Source organism: Pseudophryne corroboree, chromosome 10 (genome assembly GCF_028390025.1).
Source record: "Pseudophryne corroboree isolate aPseCor3 chromosome 10, aPseCor3.hap2, whole genome shotgun sequence".
NCBI classification, from domain to species: domain Eukaryota; kingdom Metazoa; phylum Chordata; class Amphibia; order Anura; family Myobatrachidae; genus Pseudophryne; species Pseudophryne corroboree.
Genome location: NC_086453.1, coordinates 101,365,616 through 101,385,332, shown reverse-complemented (window position 1 = coordinate 101,385,332; position 19,717 = coordinate 101,365,616). Strand labels below are relative to the sequence as shown.

The window sequence follows — 19,717 nt, the reverse complement described above, 5'->3', positions numbered from 1 at the left end:
GAATCCCACTCTGCAGATTAGGTTGCTTCTGAATATCCGGAGGATCCAGGAGCTTCTAGTTCGACACTGGTCCAAATTCTGCTCCTCGTAGACGGTTCTCAACTCGGTCCGTCAAAGGATTTTTCCTTCCTCGGGACCAGGTACTCTCTTTCCTCAGTCAAGTTGCGACGCAATGAGTGGTCGCCTACATTCCCCTCTGAGCGGAGGACAACAATCTTCTTTCCAGGTCAAGCCTCCAGGTCAGACATCCGGGTGAGGGGACATTCCACGGAGTTTTGTCAGCTGGTCCGCTGTTGGTGGAGATTTCGGATCGACCTCAGGGCGTTCTGACTGACTCTTTAACCCTTTACTACTCTCGGAAGTGAGCTCTGGCGGCAGTAGCCGAGGATGCCCTCAGGGCTCCTTGGAGTTTCTGGTTAGTCTATCTTGCCTACTTTTTCTATTTCTACCTCACTTTCGGTAACACAGGAGGGGAGAATGCGCGCTAGTCCTCCCGGTGGCTCCGGTTTGGCCGCGCATGACTTAAAGATCCAGCCTGCACCTGTTGTCAGTAGAGGAGCCTTGGCTCCTACCTCTGCAGGACTGTCTACTTCAACAGGGTCCTTTTCTTTGTTCAATCTTACACTGGTTTCGTTTAACGGCGTGACTGTTCACGAGACCTCAGAAGGGAGGAGTTCCCTAGTTCGGTTATGCCTACTGGGCCCCGATTTAGGAAGTCGGTTACCTCTTCTCGCTTTTGCCACTTTGGGAAACTTTATGGGGCATAGTGTGGATAACAGGGGTTTTCCCCTTTTGGTTTACCATTCAGCCGTCATCTTTGGTTTCTCTGGGTGGTTTGCTCGGCTGCGCTTCAAACTACGTTGACCTGAATTTTAGGTCTCTGCTCTTTCGGTTTTCTTCCAAAAGAAATTAGCCTGGCGGCCGTAAGTTCGGGCTCTCTTTCAGGGAGTACTCTATTGTCAGCTCCCCCTTTTCGACCGGGGTTACGGCTGAGCTTCAGACTTAGCGGTCATTTTCTTCCAGGGGTGATGTCCGTTTTTCATATAAATCTGACACTGGTGTTTTCGGCCCTCTTTGAATGTTGTCAGGGCTCGCAGACTCTCTCTACAGAGGTCTTCGGCTATTCGACGAAGTGTTTTCTTCTTTGTTCTGTACGATGCTCCCGTACTAAATAGCCGGGGTCCCAGCATAAGCTGGGCCGTTGGATACATCTGACCATCAGACAGTCTTATTGGCGGTTGCTCGGGAGCCTCCGTTTTCCAGTTCAGCGCACTCTACGCACGTTGTGGGACCTTCGTGGGCGACTGCCCGTGGGGTCTCCATGACTACTTTATGTCGGGCGGCTACTTGGTCGGGCCGACATACAGTTGTCAAATTCTACAAGTTTGACACTTCTGCGGCCTCTGCATCACAGTTTGGCCGAGCGGTTTTACAGGACTCTCAGCGCTCTCACACCCGTTTTGGGAGCTCTGGGACGTCCCCATTGTAACTACGCTCCAGTAGCCCCTAGTGGATGAAGGAGAAATCAGGATTTTGGTACTTACCGATAAATCCCTTTCTCCGATTCCACAGGGGCCACTGGACGCCCGCCCAGCGCTGTTTCCTCCTTGTTTTTTGCTTAACGGTTTGCAGATCACTAGGTGCCTGCGTGTTGAGTTCAGGTTAACCTGTTTTTTTGTTAGGTTCTGTTCCAGGTTTAGTTTGTGTTATCCTGGTTTACAGGGCGTCATTAACCTCCTCTACCTTAAGGTTTGTTTATTCCAGCTCTCCTCGGACACAGTTTTACGTAGACTGGCTTGGAGGGGAGATAGTAGGGGAGGAGCTAGTCACATGGTTAAAATTTTAAAGTGCCAGCTCCCAATTACTGCCTACTATTTCCCATTGTAACTACGCTCCAGTGGCCCCTGTGGAATCTGAGAAAGGGATTTATCGGTAAGTACCAAAATCTTGATTTTGGCCTTGTCGATCTTTTTAAAAAAAGAATTGGCCTCCCTTCCAGAAGTTCAGACCTTCGTAAAAGGCGTGCTGCACATCCAACCTCCCTTTGTACCCCCAGTGGCACCGTGGGACCTTAATGTGGTGTTGGAATTCTTGCAATCACATTGGTTTGAACCTTTTGCGCAAGGTCGAGTTAAAATTTCTTTCTTGGAAAGTGGTCATGTTGTTGACCTTGGCGATTGTCTGAGTTGGTGGCTTTGTCTCACAAAAGCCCCTATTTGATTTTCCATGCTGATAGAGCGGAGTTGAGAAATCGTCAGCAATTTCTGCCAAAAGTGGTTTCATCATTTCATGTTAACCAGCCAATTGTGGTGCCAGTGGCTACTGACGCCTTGGCGGAGTCAAAGTCACTCGATGTGGTCAGAGCTTTGAAGATCTATGTCGCCAGGACGGCGCAGATTAGGAAAACAGAGGCTCTGTTTGTCCTGTGGGCTCCCAACAAGATTGGGGCTCCTGCTTCTAAGCAGACTATTGCGCGCTGGATTTGTAATATGATTCAGCAGGCTCATTCTAAGGCAGGATTGCAGTTACCGAAATCGGTGGAAGCCCATTCTACCAGAAAGGTGGGCTCATCCTGGGCGGCTGCCCGGGGAGTCTCGGTGTTACAACTTTGCCGAGCTGCTACTTGGTCAGGTTCAAACACCTTTGCGAAGTTTTACTAGTTTGATACCCTGGCTGAGGAGGACATATTGTTTGGTCAATCGGTGCTGCAGAGTCATCCGCACTCTCCCGCCCGTTCTAGAGCTTTGGTATAAACCCCATTGTTCTTGAAGCATCACCAGCATCCTCTAGGACGTATGAGAAAATAGGATTTTAATACCTACCGGTAAATCCTTTTCTCTTAGTCCGTAGAGGATGCTGGGCGCCTGTCCCAGTGCGGGCTGTATCTGCAGTTGGTTACAGTTACGCTCATGTTGCGTTGAGTTCAGTCAATCTGTGACTGTTGTTGGTCATGCCGTTGCATGCGTTGTTGTTGAATGCCATGTTGTACGGCGTGTTAGTGGTGTGAGCTGGTATGTATCTCACCTTTGTTTACATTAATTAAATAAATCCTTTTCCTCGAAATGTCCGTCTCCCTAGGCACAGTTCCTGTAACTGGAGTCTGGAGGAGGGGCATAGAGGGAGGAGCCAGTTCACACCCATTCAAAGTCTTATAGTGTGCCCATGTCTCCTGCGGATCCCGTCTATACCCCATGGTTCTTGAAGCATCCCCAGTATCCTCTACGGACTAAGAGAAAAGGATTTACCGGTAGGTATTAAAATCCTATTTTCAAGGACAAGAGGATAGCCCCCGGCAAAACATTTGCCCGCGATAAATGACTCCGGGTAATTACTTATATAGGCTGTGTGTGTGTGTGTGTCTCTCTCTCTATACACACACACACACACACACACACACACACACACACACACACACACACACACACACATTTATGAGAACAAAACAAATGAAAATAGGCGCCTCCTAGTGTGATATCATAACCATTCAGTAACCTCCACCATCCATAACACCCTATAAATGGGAGTTGTACCGTTGATGGTGGAATTTCAGCCACATGCAGACAAAACGTAAACACCACAATATCACGATTCTGGTACTCATTCTGGTATCAATATAATCACTTTTTAAAATGGTTTGTCAGTTCCGCACAAGCTATGTACTATAAAGCCACATTTAAATATGAAAAAATCTGAAAATGACCAATATACATGGTGCTATTATCCAAATTTTTAGATAGCACCTTAATTATTGGTGGTGCTCCCAAAAAAACTTTTGTAGATTAACTACACATATATAGAAAAAGGAAAAACAAAAGAAATCCTTTTTGGGAGCACTCTTATTTGAAAATAATAATAAAAATCAATCATAACAATATACAATGAGATGATGTGATGATGAATGATCTAAAACTTAACATTTATTCTGTTCCCTTAAAATATCGACCTATGTGGTCCAAAATATTTAGAATCTCTATCTTAATTTCTAAATAGGAGATAGAAAGGTGAAATATAAATTAAATGAGTGAGGGTGAGCAGCATAGAACTGCTCCACCAGTGTTTCTCAAATGAAAATGTAGGTGGTCATCTTGGTGATATCCACAGAGCCTGGTATTCCTAAGTAGTCCCCCTTCAAAGCTGGGACGTGCAGTCAGGGGAGGCAGTGCCTCCCCTGTCATAATGATTAAGATAATACAAAGAAGATGCATATGACACATATTCTGTGCCATATGTATCTTCTTAATATTATTCTTAGCGTTGCTGTTTTGTATATGTGTTTGGGAGGCACCGATCGTGGTGCCTCCCGTTGTCACTGGGGAAAGTATGGGGAGCGTGGGGCGGGCACGGGCGGGGACTAGCCATGGGCTGTAAAAGCCCATTGAAAATATATGGGAAAGCGGCACCATTAGTGGTGCCGCTTTCATACAGGGACGTGCTTTCAACCTATGAAAGCACGTCCCTGTCAGTGAGGCCACAGTGATTGGCCAGCGGATCCGTCACTTGATCCGCTGTCAATCACTGTGTGACGCTGGCGGAGGAGGTGCGGGCAGCGGGATGCGGCGGTGGAGCGGGCGTCGGCGGTGCGGGTTGCGGCAGCGGAAATTACCTTTATCCTGCAGAGTTTGGCAGCGGAGCCGTTCCAGTTTCAAAAATGGCGCCTCAGCGTCATTTTTGAAATTCAAGATGGCCGCCGTGAGCCAATCACGGCTCGCCGCGTCATCGCCCCGCCGCCTCCGGCTGACTTATATAAGTCAGCGCGAGGCGGAGGAGAGTCAGTCCGACGGCGGAGGAGGAGCTGTGAAGAGCTCCTGAAGAATGAAGACGCCGGAAGTCCTGGCTGGGCGGCGGCTATGCAAAAGAGCTTAGCAGCCGCCGCCCACCAGGTGAAGACTCTGGAAGCCCTGGGGAGGTGGCGCCCCCCCAGGTGAAGACGCCGGAAGCCCTGGGAAGGCGGCGGCCACGCAAAAGTGCTTAAAGGCCGCCGCCCCCAGGTGAAGACCCAGTTTAATAAAGCTTATTTTCAAGACTGTGTGGTGTTTTTATTTTAATATTTTCTTTACAGGTGGACTACAGGTGCCAGCGGGCACTTTATGTCCAGGCATGCTGGCACTTGTGGTTCTCCAAGTGCCAGCATGCTGGGGCAGGATTGCTGGGACCTGTAGGCTACCTGTAAAGAACAATATTACTATTCTTTGCAGGTGGACTACAGGTGCCAGCAGGGCCTTTGTGTCCGGGCATGCTGGCACTTGTGGTTCTCCAAGTGCCAGCATGCTGGGGCAGGCTTGCTGGGACCTGTAGGCCTCCTGTAAAGAACAATATTAACACACAATGAACCCCGCACCCACCGCCACCAGGGGTGCGGGGCATAGCACTGGGCTATCAGCCCAGTGCTGGTTATTGCTCGGGAGGGGGGACCCCATTTTTATTTTTTGGGGTTCCCACTTTCCGAGGAATTCCAACCCTGGGCTGACTGGCTGGGGGGATGATTAATGTTATGGCAGGGGGAACCCACACTGAGTGTCTCCCCTGCTATGGCATTACTCCCCCTGGCTGGTTCTGCCTAGTGCTGGTTTTACTGGTGTGTTGGGGGACCACACTTTTTTTTTTTTTTTCAGGGGGAGGGGGGGGGGAGGGCTTGTTAGCTGCCAGTGCCTCCCCAACCAGTGACCTCACCGCACGTCACTGCTTCAAAGTACTAGCCAGGTCTATCCTATCAGCTTCCGAGATAGAAGATCGGGCTACTTTCAGGATAGTACGACCTTGAATAGTAAAGATGACATATGAAGGAAGAAAGAACCCACTTCTGCTGTCTGTACTCTGCCTGCTATACGTCACTGGATAGATTGGCCCCAGGCTTTTCCAGATGAGAGAGTGTTGGAAAAGAGAGCCATCACCAGTCTTAAAGTGGAATATATTGAGTGCCAGTTATTCTTCTTCCACTTTAAATGTAGGATAGAAGAAAGAGAGGGACACTTCTGCTTTCTGTTGTGACAGCAAATGTACGCTGGGGAGGGCAGAACCCTTGCCAGCACTGTTGTCAGCCAGATGAGAGAGTGCTGAAAAAAAGATACAGCTCAAATGGAATGTGAGGATACTCAGTAATGTGTAACTTAGTTGAATTAATTCATTCAAAAAACATTCCAATTTTATATGACTGATCACCTCTAGAATTCTTAAACGGATATGCACAAGAACAGTAGAATTTAAGCTGATTTGTATGAACAGAAAACCAAATGGGGTTCACACACATTGGTTGAGTTATATCCTAAGGGTGTGTACACACGGTGAGATTTTTTCTTCCGATTCTGACTATATAGTCAAAATCGGAAGAAAAGTTAGTGCAGATCGCAAGGTGACAGTCACCTTGCGATCCCGATTCGATGCCGATGCGCGGTCCCGCGCGGTCTGCATCGCAAGAAAAAATAGACTCTGCAGGCAAGTCAATCCTTGCTAGATCGGTGTACTATCTAGTTCATCTCACATGTCAATGACAGCTCACATAAGCCAAAATCTCACATAAGCCAAAATCGTAAGCACACATAGTCCATATCTCAAGAAAAGTTAGTCAAAATCTGTCCTATCTGGGCTCCGAGGAGTTCAAGGGAAATCGCAAGTAAAAATAGGACATAGCAAGGATCTCACCGTGTGTACACACCCTAAGTGTTAATCAATCAGCATACAATAGTAATTCCAATAGAGTATTCAGACAGAAATAGTACAGTCTGTGGAGATAGACAAGATCATAATCACCTAGAACACATTGAATAATGAGTCATTACTGACAGAAAAATTCCTGGTCTCTCACATGAAAAAAATAATAAAACCATGTTGCAGAAAAATTCTCAAGCAGTGAATCTGCAGATTCAATTCAAAAATTAAATTGGTTAATATACTAAACCTATAATAATTCAGCAATAAAGTGATCCCAAGTGTAGATAATTAATTAGGCTATTTGAGTACCACAATGCTGGAGGTATGTCATCAAACCTTATTATACTAATTGGTACCAGCAATTCATTAATTCTGCTCCTTGAATAGCACAATGCTGCAGTGTGTATATCATCACACCTTATTGTACTAATTAGTTCCAACAATTATTATCCTTTGCTAACACAGATGATGAGATAATGTTATGGAAAAAAAGAAAAGAGAAGGAAAGAATCCTAAACTTATAAAAATTCAGCAATAAAGTGATCCCAAGTATAAATAATTAATTTAGGCTCATTAAATAGCACAATGCTGCTGAAGGTATGTCATCAGACCTTATTGTACTAATTAATTCCAACAGCTCATTGAATAGTACAATGCTGCAATGGGTATATCATCAAACCTTATTGTACTGATTAGTTCCAACAATTATTGCCCTTTGCTAGCACAGAGGATGTAGTAGATCTGCAGAATCAATTCAAAAATTCATTGGTTAGTATATTAAACCTATATTAATTCAGCAATGAGATAACCACATATATGTGGGGAATGTATAACATAAGTATCAATTATAACAAATTATCTCATTGTTGATATAAATATGCAACATGTGTATCAAATGTAGCTATGCAACATGTATATCAAATGTAGCAAATGCACCTCTTGATTTCTTTTTGTTACATTATGTGAGGACAGCAGGAAGATAATCTGGACTAGCGAGAATGCTAGATATGTGTATTTAATACATTTAAATCTTAATCCTGCAAAGGGATATAGATATATAAAAATCCTATTAGTAGTCCTCAAATCTTTGCATGCGGTGTGGGAGGAGGGAGGGGGAGACAGGATGAACGCAGCCGTGGGTAAATATTGCAGGGTGATGGACAAAATGTTACCAGTCGCCGCTCCAACCAATTTGGATGCCGGCGTTTGTCAGTCACCTCCGCGGCTCCGGCCTGGCCCGCTCACGCTTTCCCTCACAGATCCGTCTCTGCCGAGGTGCTGCGGCCGTCCGAACCCAAAAGGGGGGGGGGGCGTGGCCGCACGACGTCCCTTGATGACGTCAGTCACTCATTTAATTTATATTTCACCTTTCTATCTCCTATTTAGAAATTAAGATAGAGATTCTAAATATTTTGGACCACATAGGTCGATATTTTAAGGGAACAGAATAAATGTTAAGTTTTAGATCATTCATCATCACATCATCTCATTGTATATTGTTATGATCGATTTTTATTATTATTATCAATATAATCACGGCTGTTATTCTCGGGAATTTAGCAGTCACTCATGGATATCACCAAATGCAAGATAGAAACCGGAAAAGCCAATAGTGTGATACGTCTTTTTACACACATTTATTAAACATAAAAATGGTCCATAGGTAAATAATTGCCCGTACAATAAATAAAATAAAACGGCTTATCTGTAGTACAAAGTCTCCGACCGCAAGGTCTATGTCACTCAACGCGTTTCGTCCTGGTGCTCAATGCTGGACTTCCTCAGGAGTGTATTAGTGCTAATCAGCTGAACACACATTTATACCCCTGTTAATTGCTTCCAATTAGGGTTGTGGCTTAATCATCCTGGATTTCCGGAAATTACCTCACTTCCGGCCGGATAAAGTATCTCTCATATATATATATATATATATATATATATATATATAATCTTACTCTAAGGGCTTCAAAAATACTTTAGCCCCTATGACAAACACTTAGGCAACCTGTGTTATTTGGAATTTTTGGAGTGAGACTGAGATAGTGAAACCTTTGTTTTCTGATGGCTCAATGTACACAAATTTATTACACAAAGTTATTAAAAATATTGTATTAAATGACCTTCAGGCTGTGTGTATAAGGTGTATATGAAACATGAATTGTGTGAATGTACACACACTTTGTTTAATGCACAGTTATTAAAAATATTGGCTAAAATTACCTTCAGGCTGTGTATATAAGGTGTATATGATACATACGGTAAATGCATTCTGTGTTTAGACTTAGGTCCCATCGCCATGATCTCTCATTATGGTATGCAATTTTTCCAAAATACAGAAAAATCCGATATCCAAAATACTTCTGGTCCCGAGCATTTTGGATAAGGAATACTCAACCTGTGTGTGTGTGTGTGTGTGTGTGTGTGTGTGTGTGTATATATATATATATATATATATATATATATATATATATATAATGTATGTAGAGAGAGAGATCTAATTATAAATTTTTTTTTTATTTTTTTTTTTAGCCTAAAGAACATTGAAACACTGAGTAATTTTCTGCGCTCTGTCATCTGCTTGTCTCCGGTGGATCTTCTGCCTTGTATCTATCTCTGCTTGAACCGCCTAGGTCCTGCTTATGAAGGTCTTGAGCTTGGCATTGGAGAAACGTTATTAATGAAAGCAGTTGCACAAGCAACAGGTATGAATGTATTTTTTAAACATTCTGAAAATTATGTATTTAATATAATTTCTCTAACGTCCTAAGTGGATGCTGGGGACTCCGTAAGGACCATGGGGAATAGCGGCTCCGCAGGAGACTGGGCACATCTAAAGAAAGCTTTAGGACTATCTGGTGTGCACTGGCTCCTCCCCCTATGACCCTCCTCCAAGCCTCAGTTAGATCTCTGTGCCCGAACGAGAAGGGTGCACACTAGGGGCTCTCCTGAGCTTCTTAGTGAAAGTTTTAGTTTAGGTTTTTTATTTTCAGTGAGACCTGCTGGCAACAGGCTCACTGCATCGAGGGACTAAGGGGAGAAGAAGCGAACTCACCTGCGTGCAGAGTGGATTGGGCTTCTTAGGCTACTGGACATTAGCTCCAGAGGGACGATCACAGGCCCAGCTTGGATGGGTCCCTGAGCCGCGCCGCCGGCCCCCTTACAGAGCCAGAAGGCAGAAGAGGTCCGGAAAATCGGCGGCAGAAGACGTCCTGTCTTCAACAAGGTAGCGCACAGCACTGCAGCTGTGCGCCATTGCTCTCAGCACACTTTGGTCACTGAGGGTGCAGGGCGCTGGGGGGGGGGCGCCCTGAGACGCAATAAAAACACCTTGGATGGCAAAAAAATGCATCACATATAGCTCCTGGGCTATATGGATGCATTTAACCCCTGCCAGAATACATAGAAAAACGGGAGATAAGGCCGCCGATAAGGGGGCGGAGCCTATCTCCTCAGCACACTGGCGCCATTTTCCCTCACAGCTCCGTTGGAGGGAAGCTCCCTGGCTCTCCCCTGCAGTCACTACACTACAGAAAGGGTTAAAAAAGAGAGGGGGGCACTAATTAGGCGCAGTATTAACTATACAGCAGCTATAAGGGGAAAAACACTTATATAAGGTTATCCCTGTATATATATAGCGCTCTGGTGTGTGCTGGCAAACTCTCCCTCTGTCTCCCCAAAGGGCTAGTGGGGTCCTGTCCTCTATCAGAGCATTCCCTGTGTGTGTGCTGTATGTCGGTACTTTTGTGTCGACATGTATGAGGAGAAAAATGATGTGGAGACGGAGCAGATTGCCTGTAATAGTGATGTCACCCCCTAGGGGGTCGACACCTGAGTGGATGAACTGTTGGAAGGAATTACGTGACAGTGTCAGCTCTGTATAAAAGACAGTGGTTGACATGAGACAGCCGGCTACTCAGCTTGTGCCTGTCCAGACGTCTCATAGGCCGTCAGGGGCTCTAAAGCGCCCGTTACCTCAGATGGCAGATATAGACGCCGACACGGATACTGACTCCAGTGTCGACGGTGAAGAGACGAATGTGACTTACAGTAGGGCCACACGTTACATGATTGAGGCAATGAAAAATGTTTTACACATTTCTGATAATACGAGTACCACCAAAAAAGGGGTATTATGTTCGGTGAGGAAAAACTACCTGTAGTTTTCCTGAATCTGAGAAATTAAATGAGGTGTGTGATGATGCGTGGGTTTCCCCCGATAACAACTGATAATTTCTAAAATGTTATTGGCATTATATCCTTTCCCGCCAGAGGTTAGGGTGCGTTGGGAAACACCCCCTAGGGTGGATAAAGCGCTCACACGCTTGTAAGGGCTCTACCTTCGCCTGAGATGGCCGCCCTTAAGGATCCTGCTGATAGAAAGCAGGAGGGTATCCTAAAAGGTATTTACACACATACTGGTGTTATACTGCGACCAGCAATCGCCTCAGCCTGGATGTGCAGTGCTGGGTTGGCGTGGTCGGATTCCCTGACTGAAAATATTGATACCCTAGATAGGGACAGTATATTTTTGCCTATAGAGCATTTAAAAGATGCATTTCTATATATGCGTGATGCACAGCGGAATATTTGCCGACTGGCATCAAGTCTAAGCGCGTTGTCCATTTCTACCAGTAGAGGGTTATGGACACGTCAGTGGTCAGGTGATGCGTATTCCAAACGGCATTTGGAAGTATTGCTTTATTAAGGGGAGGAGTTATTTGGGGTCGGTCTTTCAGACCTGGTGGCCACGGCAACAGCTGGGAATTCCACGTTTGTACCCCAGGTCGCCTCTCAACATGAGAAGACGCCATATTATCAGGCGCAGTCTTTTCGTGGACAAGCGGGCAAAAGGTTCCTCATTTCTGCCCCGTGACAGAGGGAGAGGAAAAAGGCTGCAGAAATCAGCCAGTTCCCAGGAACAGAAACCCTCTCCCGCCTCTGCCAAGCCCTCAGTATACGCTGGGGCTTTACAAGCAGAATCAGGCACGGTGGGGGGCCCGTCTCAATGAATTTCAGCGCGCAGTGGGCTCACTCGCAAGTAGACCCCTGGATCCTTCAGGTGATATCTCAGGGGTACAAATTAGAATTCGAGACGTCTCCCCCTCGCCGTTTCCTAAAGTCGGCTTTACCGATGTCTCCTTCTGACAGGGAGACAGTTTTGGAAGCCATTCACAAGCTCTATTCCCAGCAGGTGATAATCAAGATACCCCTCCTGCAACAGGGAACGGGGTATTATTCCACACTGTTGTGGTACCGAAGCCGGACGGCTCGGTGAGACCGATTCTAAATCTAAAATCTTTGAACACTTACATACGGAGGTTCAAATTCAAGATTGAGTCACTCTGAGCAGTGATTGCGAACCTGGAAGAAGGGGACTACATGATGTCTCGGGACATCAAGGATGCTTACCTTCATGTCAAAATTTACCCTTCTCACCAAGGGTACCTCAGGTTTATGGTACAGAACTGTCACTATCAGTTCAGACGCTGCCGTATGGATGGTCCACGGCACCCCGGGTCTTTACCAAGGTAATGGCCGAAATGATGATATTCCTTCGAAGGAAGTGAATTTTAGTTATCCCTTACTTGGACAATTCCCTGATAAGGGTAAGATCCAGGGAACAGTTGGAGGTCGGTGTAGCACTATCTCAGGTAGTGTTGCGGCAGCACGATTGGATTCTCAATATTCCAAAATCGCACCTGGTTCCGACGACGTGTCTTCTGTTCCTAGGGATGATCCTGGACACAGTCCAGAAAAAGGTGTTTCTCCCGGAGGAGAAAGCCAGGGAGTTATCCGAGCTAGTCAGGAACCTCCTAAAACCGAGCCAAGTCTCAGTGCATCAATGCACAAGGGTTCTGGGTAAAATGGTGGCTTCCTACGAAGCAATCCCATTCGGCAGATTCCACGCAAGAACTTTCCAGTGGGACCTGCTGGACAAATGGTCCGGGTCGCATCTTCAGATGCATCAGCGGATAACCCTGTCACCAAGGACAAGGGTGTCCCTCCTGTGGTGGTTGCAGAGTGCTCATCTTCTAGAGGGCCGCAGATTAGGCATTCAGGACTGGGTCCTGGTGACCACGGATGCCAGCCTGCGAGGCTGGGGAGCAGTCACACAGGGAAGGAATATCCAGGGCTTATGGTCAAGCCTGGAGACATCTCTTCACATAAATATCCTGAAGCTAAGGGACATTTACAATGCTCTAAGCTTAGCAAGACCTCTGCTTCAAGGTCAGCCGGTGTTGATCCAGTCGGACAACATCACGGCAGTCACCCACGTAAACAGACAGGGTGGCACAAGAAGCAGGAGGGCAATGGCAGAAGCTGCAAGGATTCTTCGCTGGGCGGAAAATCATGTGATAGCACTGTCAGCAGTATTCATTCCGGGAGTGTACAACTGGGAAGCAGACTTCCTCAGCACGACCTCCACCCGGGAGAGTGGGGACTTCACCCAGAAGTCTTCCACATGATTAAAAACTCGACAGGTATTGCGCCAGGTCCAGGGACCCTCAGGCAATAAGCTGTAGACGCTCTGGTAACACCGTGGGTGTACCAGTCAGAGTATGTGTTCTCTCCTCTGCCTCTCATACCCAAGGTACTGAGATTGATAAGATGGAGAGGAGTAAGCACTATATTCGTGGTTCCGGATTGGCCAAGAAGGACTTGGTAACCGGAACTTCAAGAGATGCTCACGGAGGATCCGTGGCCTCTACCTCTAAGAAGGGACATGCTCCAGCAAGGACCCTGTCTGTTCCAAGACTTACCGCGGCTGCGTTTGACGGCATGGCGGTTGAACGCCGGATCCTGAAGGAAAAAAGGCATTCCGGATGAAGTCATCCCTATCCTGATCAAAGCCAGGAAGGATGTAACCGCAAAAACATTATCACCGCAATTGGCGAAAATATGTTGCGTGGTGCGAGGCCAGTAAGGCCCGACGGAGGAAATTCAACTGGGTCGATTCCTACATTTCCTGAAAACAGGAGTGTCTATGGGCCTGAAATTGGGGTCCATTAAGGTTCAAATTTCGGCCCTGTAAATTTTCTTCCAAAAAGAACTAGCTTCAGTCCCTGAAGTTCAGACGTTTGTAAAAGGGGTACTGCATATACAGCCTCCTTTTGTGCCTCCAGTGGCACTTTAGGATCTCAATGTAGTTTTGGGTTCCAAAAGTCACATTGGTTTGAACCACTTAAATCTGTGGAGTTAAAATATCTCACATGAAAAGTGGTCATGCTGTTGGCCCTGGCCTGGGCCAGGCGCGTGTCAGAATTGGCGGCTTTATCCTGAAAAAGCCCTTATCTGATTTTCCATTCGGACAGGGCGGAATTGAGGACTCGTCCTCAGTTTCTCCCCAAGGTGGTTTCAGCGTTTCACCTGAACCAACCTATTTGTGGTGCCTGCGGCTACTAGGGACTTGGAGGCCTCCAAGTTGCTAGACGTTGTCAGTGCCCTGAAAATATATGTTTCCAGGACGGCTGGAGTCAGGAAATCTGACTCGCTGTTTATCCTGTATGCACCCAACAAGCTGGGTGCTCCTGCTTCTAAGCAGACTATTGCTCGTTGGATTTGTAGTACAATTCAGCTTGCACATTCTGTGGCAGGCCTGCCACAGCCAAAAATCTGTAAATGCCCACTCCACAAGGAAGGTGGGCTCATCTTGGGCGGCTGCCCGAGGGGTCTCGGCTTTACAACTTTGCCGAGCAGCTACTTGGTCAGGAGCAAATACGTTTGTAAAATTCTACAAAATTGATATCCTGGCTGAGGAGGACCTGGAGTTCTCTCATTTGGTGCTGCAGAGTCATCCGCACTCTCCCGCCCGTTTGGGAGCTTTGGTATAATCCCCATGGTCCTGACGGAGTCCCCAGCATCCACTAGGACGTTAGAGAAAATAAGAATTTACTTACCGATAATTCTATTTCTCATAGTCCGTAGTGGATGCTGGGCGCCCATCCCAAGTGCGGATTGTCTGCAATACTTGTACATAGTTATTGTTACAAAAATCGGGTTATTATTGTTGTGAGCCATCTTTCAGAGGCTCCTCTGTTATCATGCTGTTAACTGGGTTCAGATCACAGGTTATACGGTGTGATTGGTGTGGCTGGTATGAGTCTTACCCGGGATTCAAAATCCTTCCTTATTGTGTACGCTCGTCCGGGCACAGTATCCTAACTGAGGCTTGGAGGAGGGTCATAGGGGGAGGAGCCAGTGCACACCAGATAGTCCTAAAGCTTTCTTTAGATGTGCCCAGTCTCCTGCGGAGCCGCTATTCCCCATGGTCCTTACGGAGTCCCCAGCATCCACTACGGACTATGAGAAATAGAATTATCGGTAAGTAAATTCTTATTTTTTTTTATAAATATTATTTCTCTAGCATCCATAAGGGATATTGGGGAATTAATACGATGGGGTATAGACTGGGTCCAAAGGAGCCAGTGCACTTTAAATTTGTTTAAATGGGTTGCTGGCTCCTTCCCACTATGCCCCCTCCCACAGGCAGTTTAGAAAAAAGTGCCCTCAGAAGAGGATGCACACTCTGGAGCTCCAGAGAGTTTTCTTCGGTTTCTTTTAAAACTTTATTTTCTGCAGCGTGGTACACTGGGATTCCTCAGGGAATACATCGGGGTGTAGAGTTGGATCTTGATCCGAGGCACCAACAGGCTAAAGCTTTGACTGTTCCCAGGATGCATTGCACCGCCTCCTCTATATCCCTACCTCCAGGCACTGGAGCTCAGTTTGTAAGTTGGTGCCTGCAAAGCAGGTCACTAACAGGTTGGGCTGCGCTAGGCAGCCCTGAAAAAAGCTTTTCACCTTAACCAAGAGATTGTGGTTCCGGCCTTCATCTCTTCTGGTTTGTCCTCCAAAGAGTGGTCTTTGGATGTGGTACGGGCTCTCCGTATTTATGTAGAGAGGACTGCCTCCCTCAGGATGTCAGATACCCTTTTTGTACTTCATGGTTTTCACAAACGTGGCTGGTTTGCAAATAAACAAACCTTAGCCAGCTGGATTAGAATGGTGATTGCACAAGCCTATGCACAGGCTGGTATTCCAACTCCTGCTGCTATTTAAAGCCCATTCTACACGGTCTGTTGGACATTCTTGGGCGGCCCGCCGAGGCGCGTCCGCTGAACAATTGTGCAAGGCGGCTACGTGGTCCTCAGTGAACACTTTCATCAGGTTCTATGCCTTTGATGCTTCCGCCTCCCAGGATGCTTCCTTTGGACGCCGGATTCTTATGCCCGCTACGGTGTGTCCACTCCCATGAGGAACTGCTTTAGGATATCCCCAATGTATTCCCTGTGGAATCCCAGTGTACCCCGCTGCAGAAAAAGAGATTTATGGCAGACTTACCATTGTTAAATCTTTCTGCGAGGTACACTGGATTCCACAGGGCGCCCACCCTGACGCACTTAGCTTCTTTGTTTTTTTTTTATGGCATTAGCCAATAGTCCATTCGTCTGTCGTGAGAATGTGGTTTTATGTGACTAACATCTACCGTCTCTTTTACCTGCTACTGCATTGGACTGGTTAACGAAACTGAGCTCCAGTGCCTGGAGGCGGGGTTATAGAGGAGATGGTGCAATGCTTCCTGGGAACAGTCAAAGCGTTAGCCTGTAGGTGCCTCGGATCAAGATCCAACTCTACTCCCCGATGTATTCCCTGTGGAATCCAGTGTAACTCGCAGAAAGAGATTTAACCATCGTAAGTCTACCATTAATCTCCTTGTTTTCGGTATGCTGTTTGGACAACAGCATACCTACTCAGTGAGGGGAAAGGGGGGGTTACTGGTCTCTTCAGCCGCTTCCCCGCTGCAGGACCACCGTCCTGGGAGGTTGTTGTACAGTGGGGCACTGCAGGTTAGCGGTCACAATCGCGGCACGCCACACACCCCTTGCATTGACTGAAGGTGACAAAAGTGTTGAGTACAAACCGGGGTCCCTGCTAGGGTGGTCCCCCGGTTCTTGGTGCTGCAAAAACGCAGGGACCGCATACGGGACCCTCCCGGGGGGACCCGCTATAGCCCCCCTGTGTACACTGGCAGTGGTAGTGGAAACTAACACTTCTGTGATGTTTTACACTTTTATAGAGACTTTGCCAGTATAAATATCTATGAAGCTCTGGCGCCATAACAGGGGGCAGTGCTTCCTCAGAGCGGGACCAGCGGTATTTTAGCGCCCTCCTCTGCTTACAGCTGCAGCAGCAGGCACACACAGCTCCTCCAGACACTCGGGATACGCAGGAAAACTGGTACAGAGGTGTAGCAAAGGGGGAGAGCCGCTATTGTACACAATCTGTGTCCTGAAAAGGACTAAAACTCTGGTGTTACACCGTGATATAACAGCTTGCAGTCTCACTGGGGCTGTTAAGCTTGGGTGTGCTGTTCCATTCTCTCTGTCTCCCTCTCACATACAGTAAGGGCAGGCTAGCTATTATATTCCTTGTCTGTGTGTATAAGTGTTTACTGTAAACATGGTAAAACACCAATCATGCAGTGTATGTCACACCAGATTCTCTCCCTCTACATATGGTTCCATATCATGAGAACAATGCAGCCAGTCCTCACAACTCAGTGAGGGGACTCTGGGGGAGGGTCAAGAGCCTTCCTGGCTAGGTGCCATAAAATCCATGATGTCCGATATGCAGTGTTGGACTGGGGCATGAAGGACCCACCAGAGAAATGCAATCACAGGGGCCCACTAAGGGGCGTTGCCATATGCTGGAAGGGGTGTGGCCAAGTAACCGGAGAGGAGTGGCCAACCATTATAGGCATAGTATATAAAGAAAATGCTCTTCCTCGCTGCCCACTTCAAGCTGTTGTGTATGTGCCTGGGTTACATCGGGAGAGAGCAGTAGTTTATGCACCTGGGTTACACCTGGAGAGAACAGTAGTATGGAGAGAGCAGTAGTATACGTGCCTGGGTTACACTGGGTGATAGCAATAGTATATGTGCCTGGGTTACACCGGGAGAGAACAGTAGTATATGTGCCTGGGTTACACCAGGAGAGAACAGTAGTTTATGCGCCTGCGTTACACCAAGTGAGAGCAGTAGTATATGCACCTGGGTTACAGCTGGAGAGAGCAGTAGTATATGCACCTGGGTCACAGCTGGAGAGAGCAGCAGTATATGCGCCTGGGTTACACCGGGAGAGAGCAGCAATATATGTGCCTGGGTTACACCGGGAGAGAGCAGTAGATACACACAAAGACCCCAGTATAGTGCCAGATTCAACTAATGACCCCAGTAGTGCAGTGCCAGATACACATAAACCCCCAAAAGTGCCAGATACACATACGCCTCCAGTAGTGCAGTGCCAGATACACAGATGCCTCCAGTAGTGCAGTGCCAGATAGATGCCTCCAGTAGTGCAGTGCCAGATACACATACGCCTCCAGTAGTGCAGTGCCAGATACATACGCCTCCAGTAGTGCAGTGCCAGATACCCTCAGTAGTACAGTGCAAGATACACAGATGCTCCCAGCAGTGCAAGATACACAGATTCCCCCAGCACTGCAGTGTCAGGTACACATACGCCCCCAGCAGTGCCAGATACACAGGTACTGCCCACACAGTACCAGATACACAGGCACTGCCCACACGGTGCCAGATGCCCCCACAGTGCTGCTCACCTCCGCCGCTGCCTGGGCTCTGCTACTGCTCCCGCTGCTGGTCCCAGGGCTGGGGGCCGGGGAGGAGAGCGCAGCGCGCGCCTCTTCTCCCCTCAGTCCGATTTTGCTTCTGCATTCACCACCGCCGCCGCCGCCCAGGATCACCTGCTGCTCCTGCTGCTGGTCCTGAAGCTGGGGGCCGGGGAGGAGAGCGCAGCATGCGCTTTCCCTCCCCTCAGCTGAACTCTGCGATCATGCCGGCTTCTGCTCCTGTGGCTGGGACGTAAGCCGGGGAGGAGAGCGCAGCCCAGCCCTCACACAAGAGGGCGTGGCTAATGCTTGGCAGGGCCTACCAGTGGGTTTACCAGCTCCCCGGTGGTCCAGTCCGAGCCGGCAGAAAGGTATCTCAGCTCACTGCTAATACTCAGAAAACTCAACAACTGCAGCAGGTTGTTGCAGACCTGGCTGCAAGGGCAGATGTTCCACAGCCCCCCTCTCTAGATCAGGACCACAAAAGGTGGGTTACCTGCTTTACTTTCATCCTCTGGTGAGGAGATACAGGAGGAGGGGGAGGACTTGGATCTTGTTACTGGAGATTCCCATTCTACAAGGGGTATTGAGCCCCTCATTCTTGCTATACGGGACGTGTTAAAACTCCCTCTAGAGAACGCTGCAGCACAGCAGTCGTTTTCATAACACAGAACAAACTCAAACTCAGTGTCACTTTCCCTGATTCTGCAGAGCTGGATGACCTGTTTAAGTTAGCCTGGAAAAATCCAGATAAGAAATACCAAGTGACGAAATGGTTTTTGCACACTTTCCCATTTGCTCCTGAAGGCAGGAAACTCTGGGAAGAACCCCCAGCTGTAGACGTATCAGTCTCTCGCCTATCTAAAAAGGCGGTACTGCCAGCTCTGGGCTCCTTTACCATAAAGGACCCTGGGGATAGAAAAATAGAGATTACACTGAAGTCTATTTACACAGCGGCTGGTATATCACAAAGACCGGTCATAGCGGTTTGCTGGATGGCTCATGCCATTCATACGTGGGCTACTCAAATTCAAGAGGGCCTCTCGGGGGATATGTCTCTGGTCACTACAGTGACTCTCCTAAAACACATTCAAGACACTGCACGCATCCTGTGTGACTCTCTCAAGGAGATGGGCAATATTAATGCTCGGATCACTGCTATGGCAGTGTCGGCGTGCAGAGCTTTGTGGTTGCGTCAGTGGATAGCAGACGCAGAGTTCAAGTACAGTGTAGAGTCTCTTCCTTTTTCAGGGGATTGGCTCTTCGGGGGGGAATTGGGTACATGGATTTCTAAAGTTACTGCGGGGGAAATCCATGTTTCTTCCCTCTGAGGCCCCACCGGCTAGACGTTCCCACCCGGGGCCGTCTGCCCAGTCCTTTCGTATTTACAGATTTAAATCTAGGGCCAGAGGTGCCTCCAATGCAGCTAGAGGTACCAGA

At 47.6% G+C, this 19,717-nt stretch overlaps 1 protein-coding gene across 2 annotated transcripts in view; it reads left to right on the top strand.

Annotated features, from left to right (window-relative positions):
* The window catches only part of LIG1 (DNA ligase 1), a 359,710-nt gene that overhangs the window by 227,729 nt on the left and 112,264 nt on the right, over positions 1–19,717 (top strand). For both annotated transcript variants that reach the window (XM_063942666.1, XM_063942665.1), the window contains one exon: positions 9,178–9,350. In XM_063942666.1, coding sequence (XP_063798736.1) covers positions 9,178–9,350 — 173 coding nt within the window. The remainder of the gene's footprint in view (positions 1–9,177; positions 9,351–19,717) is intronic.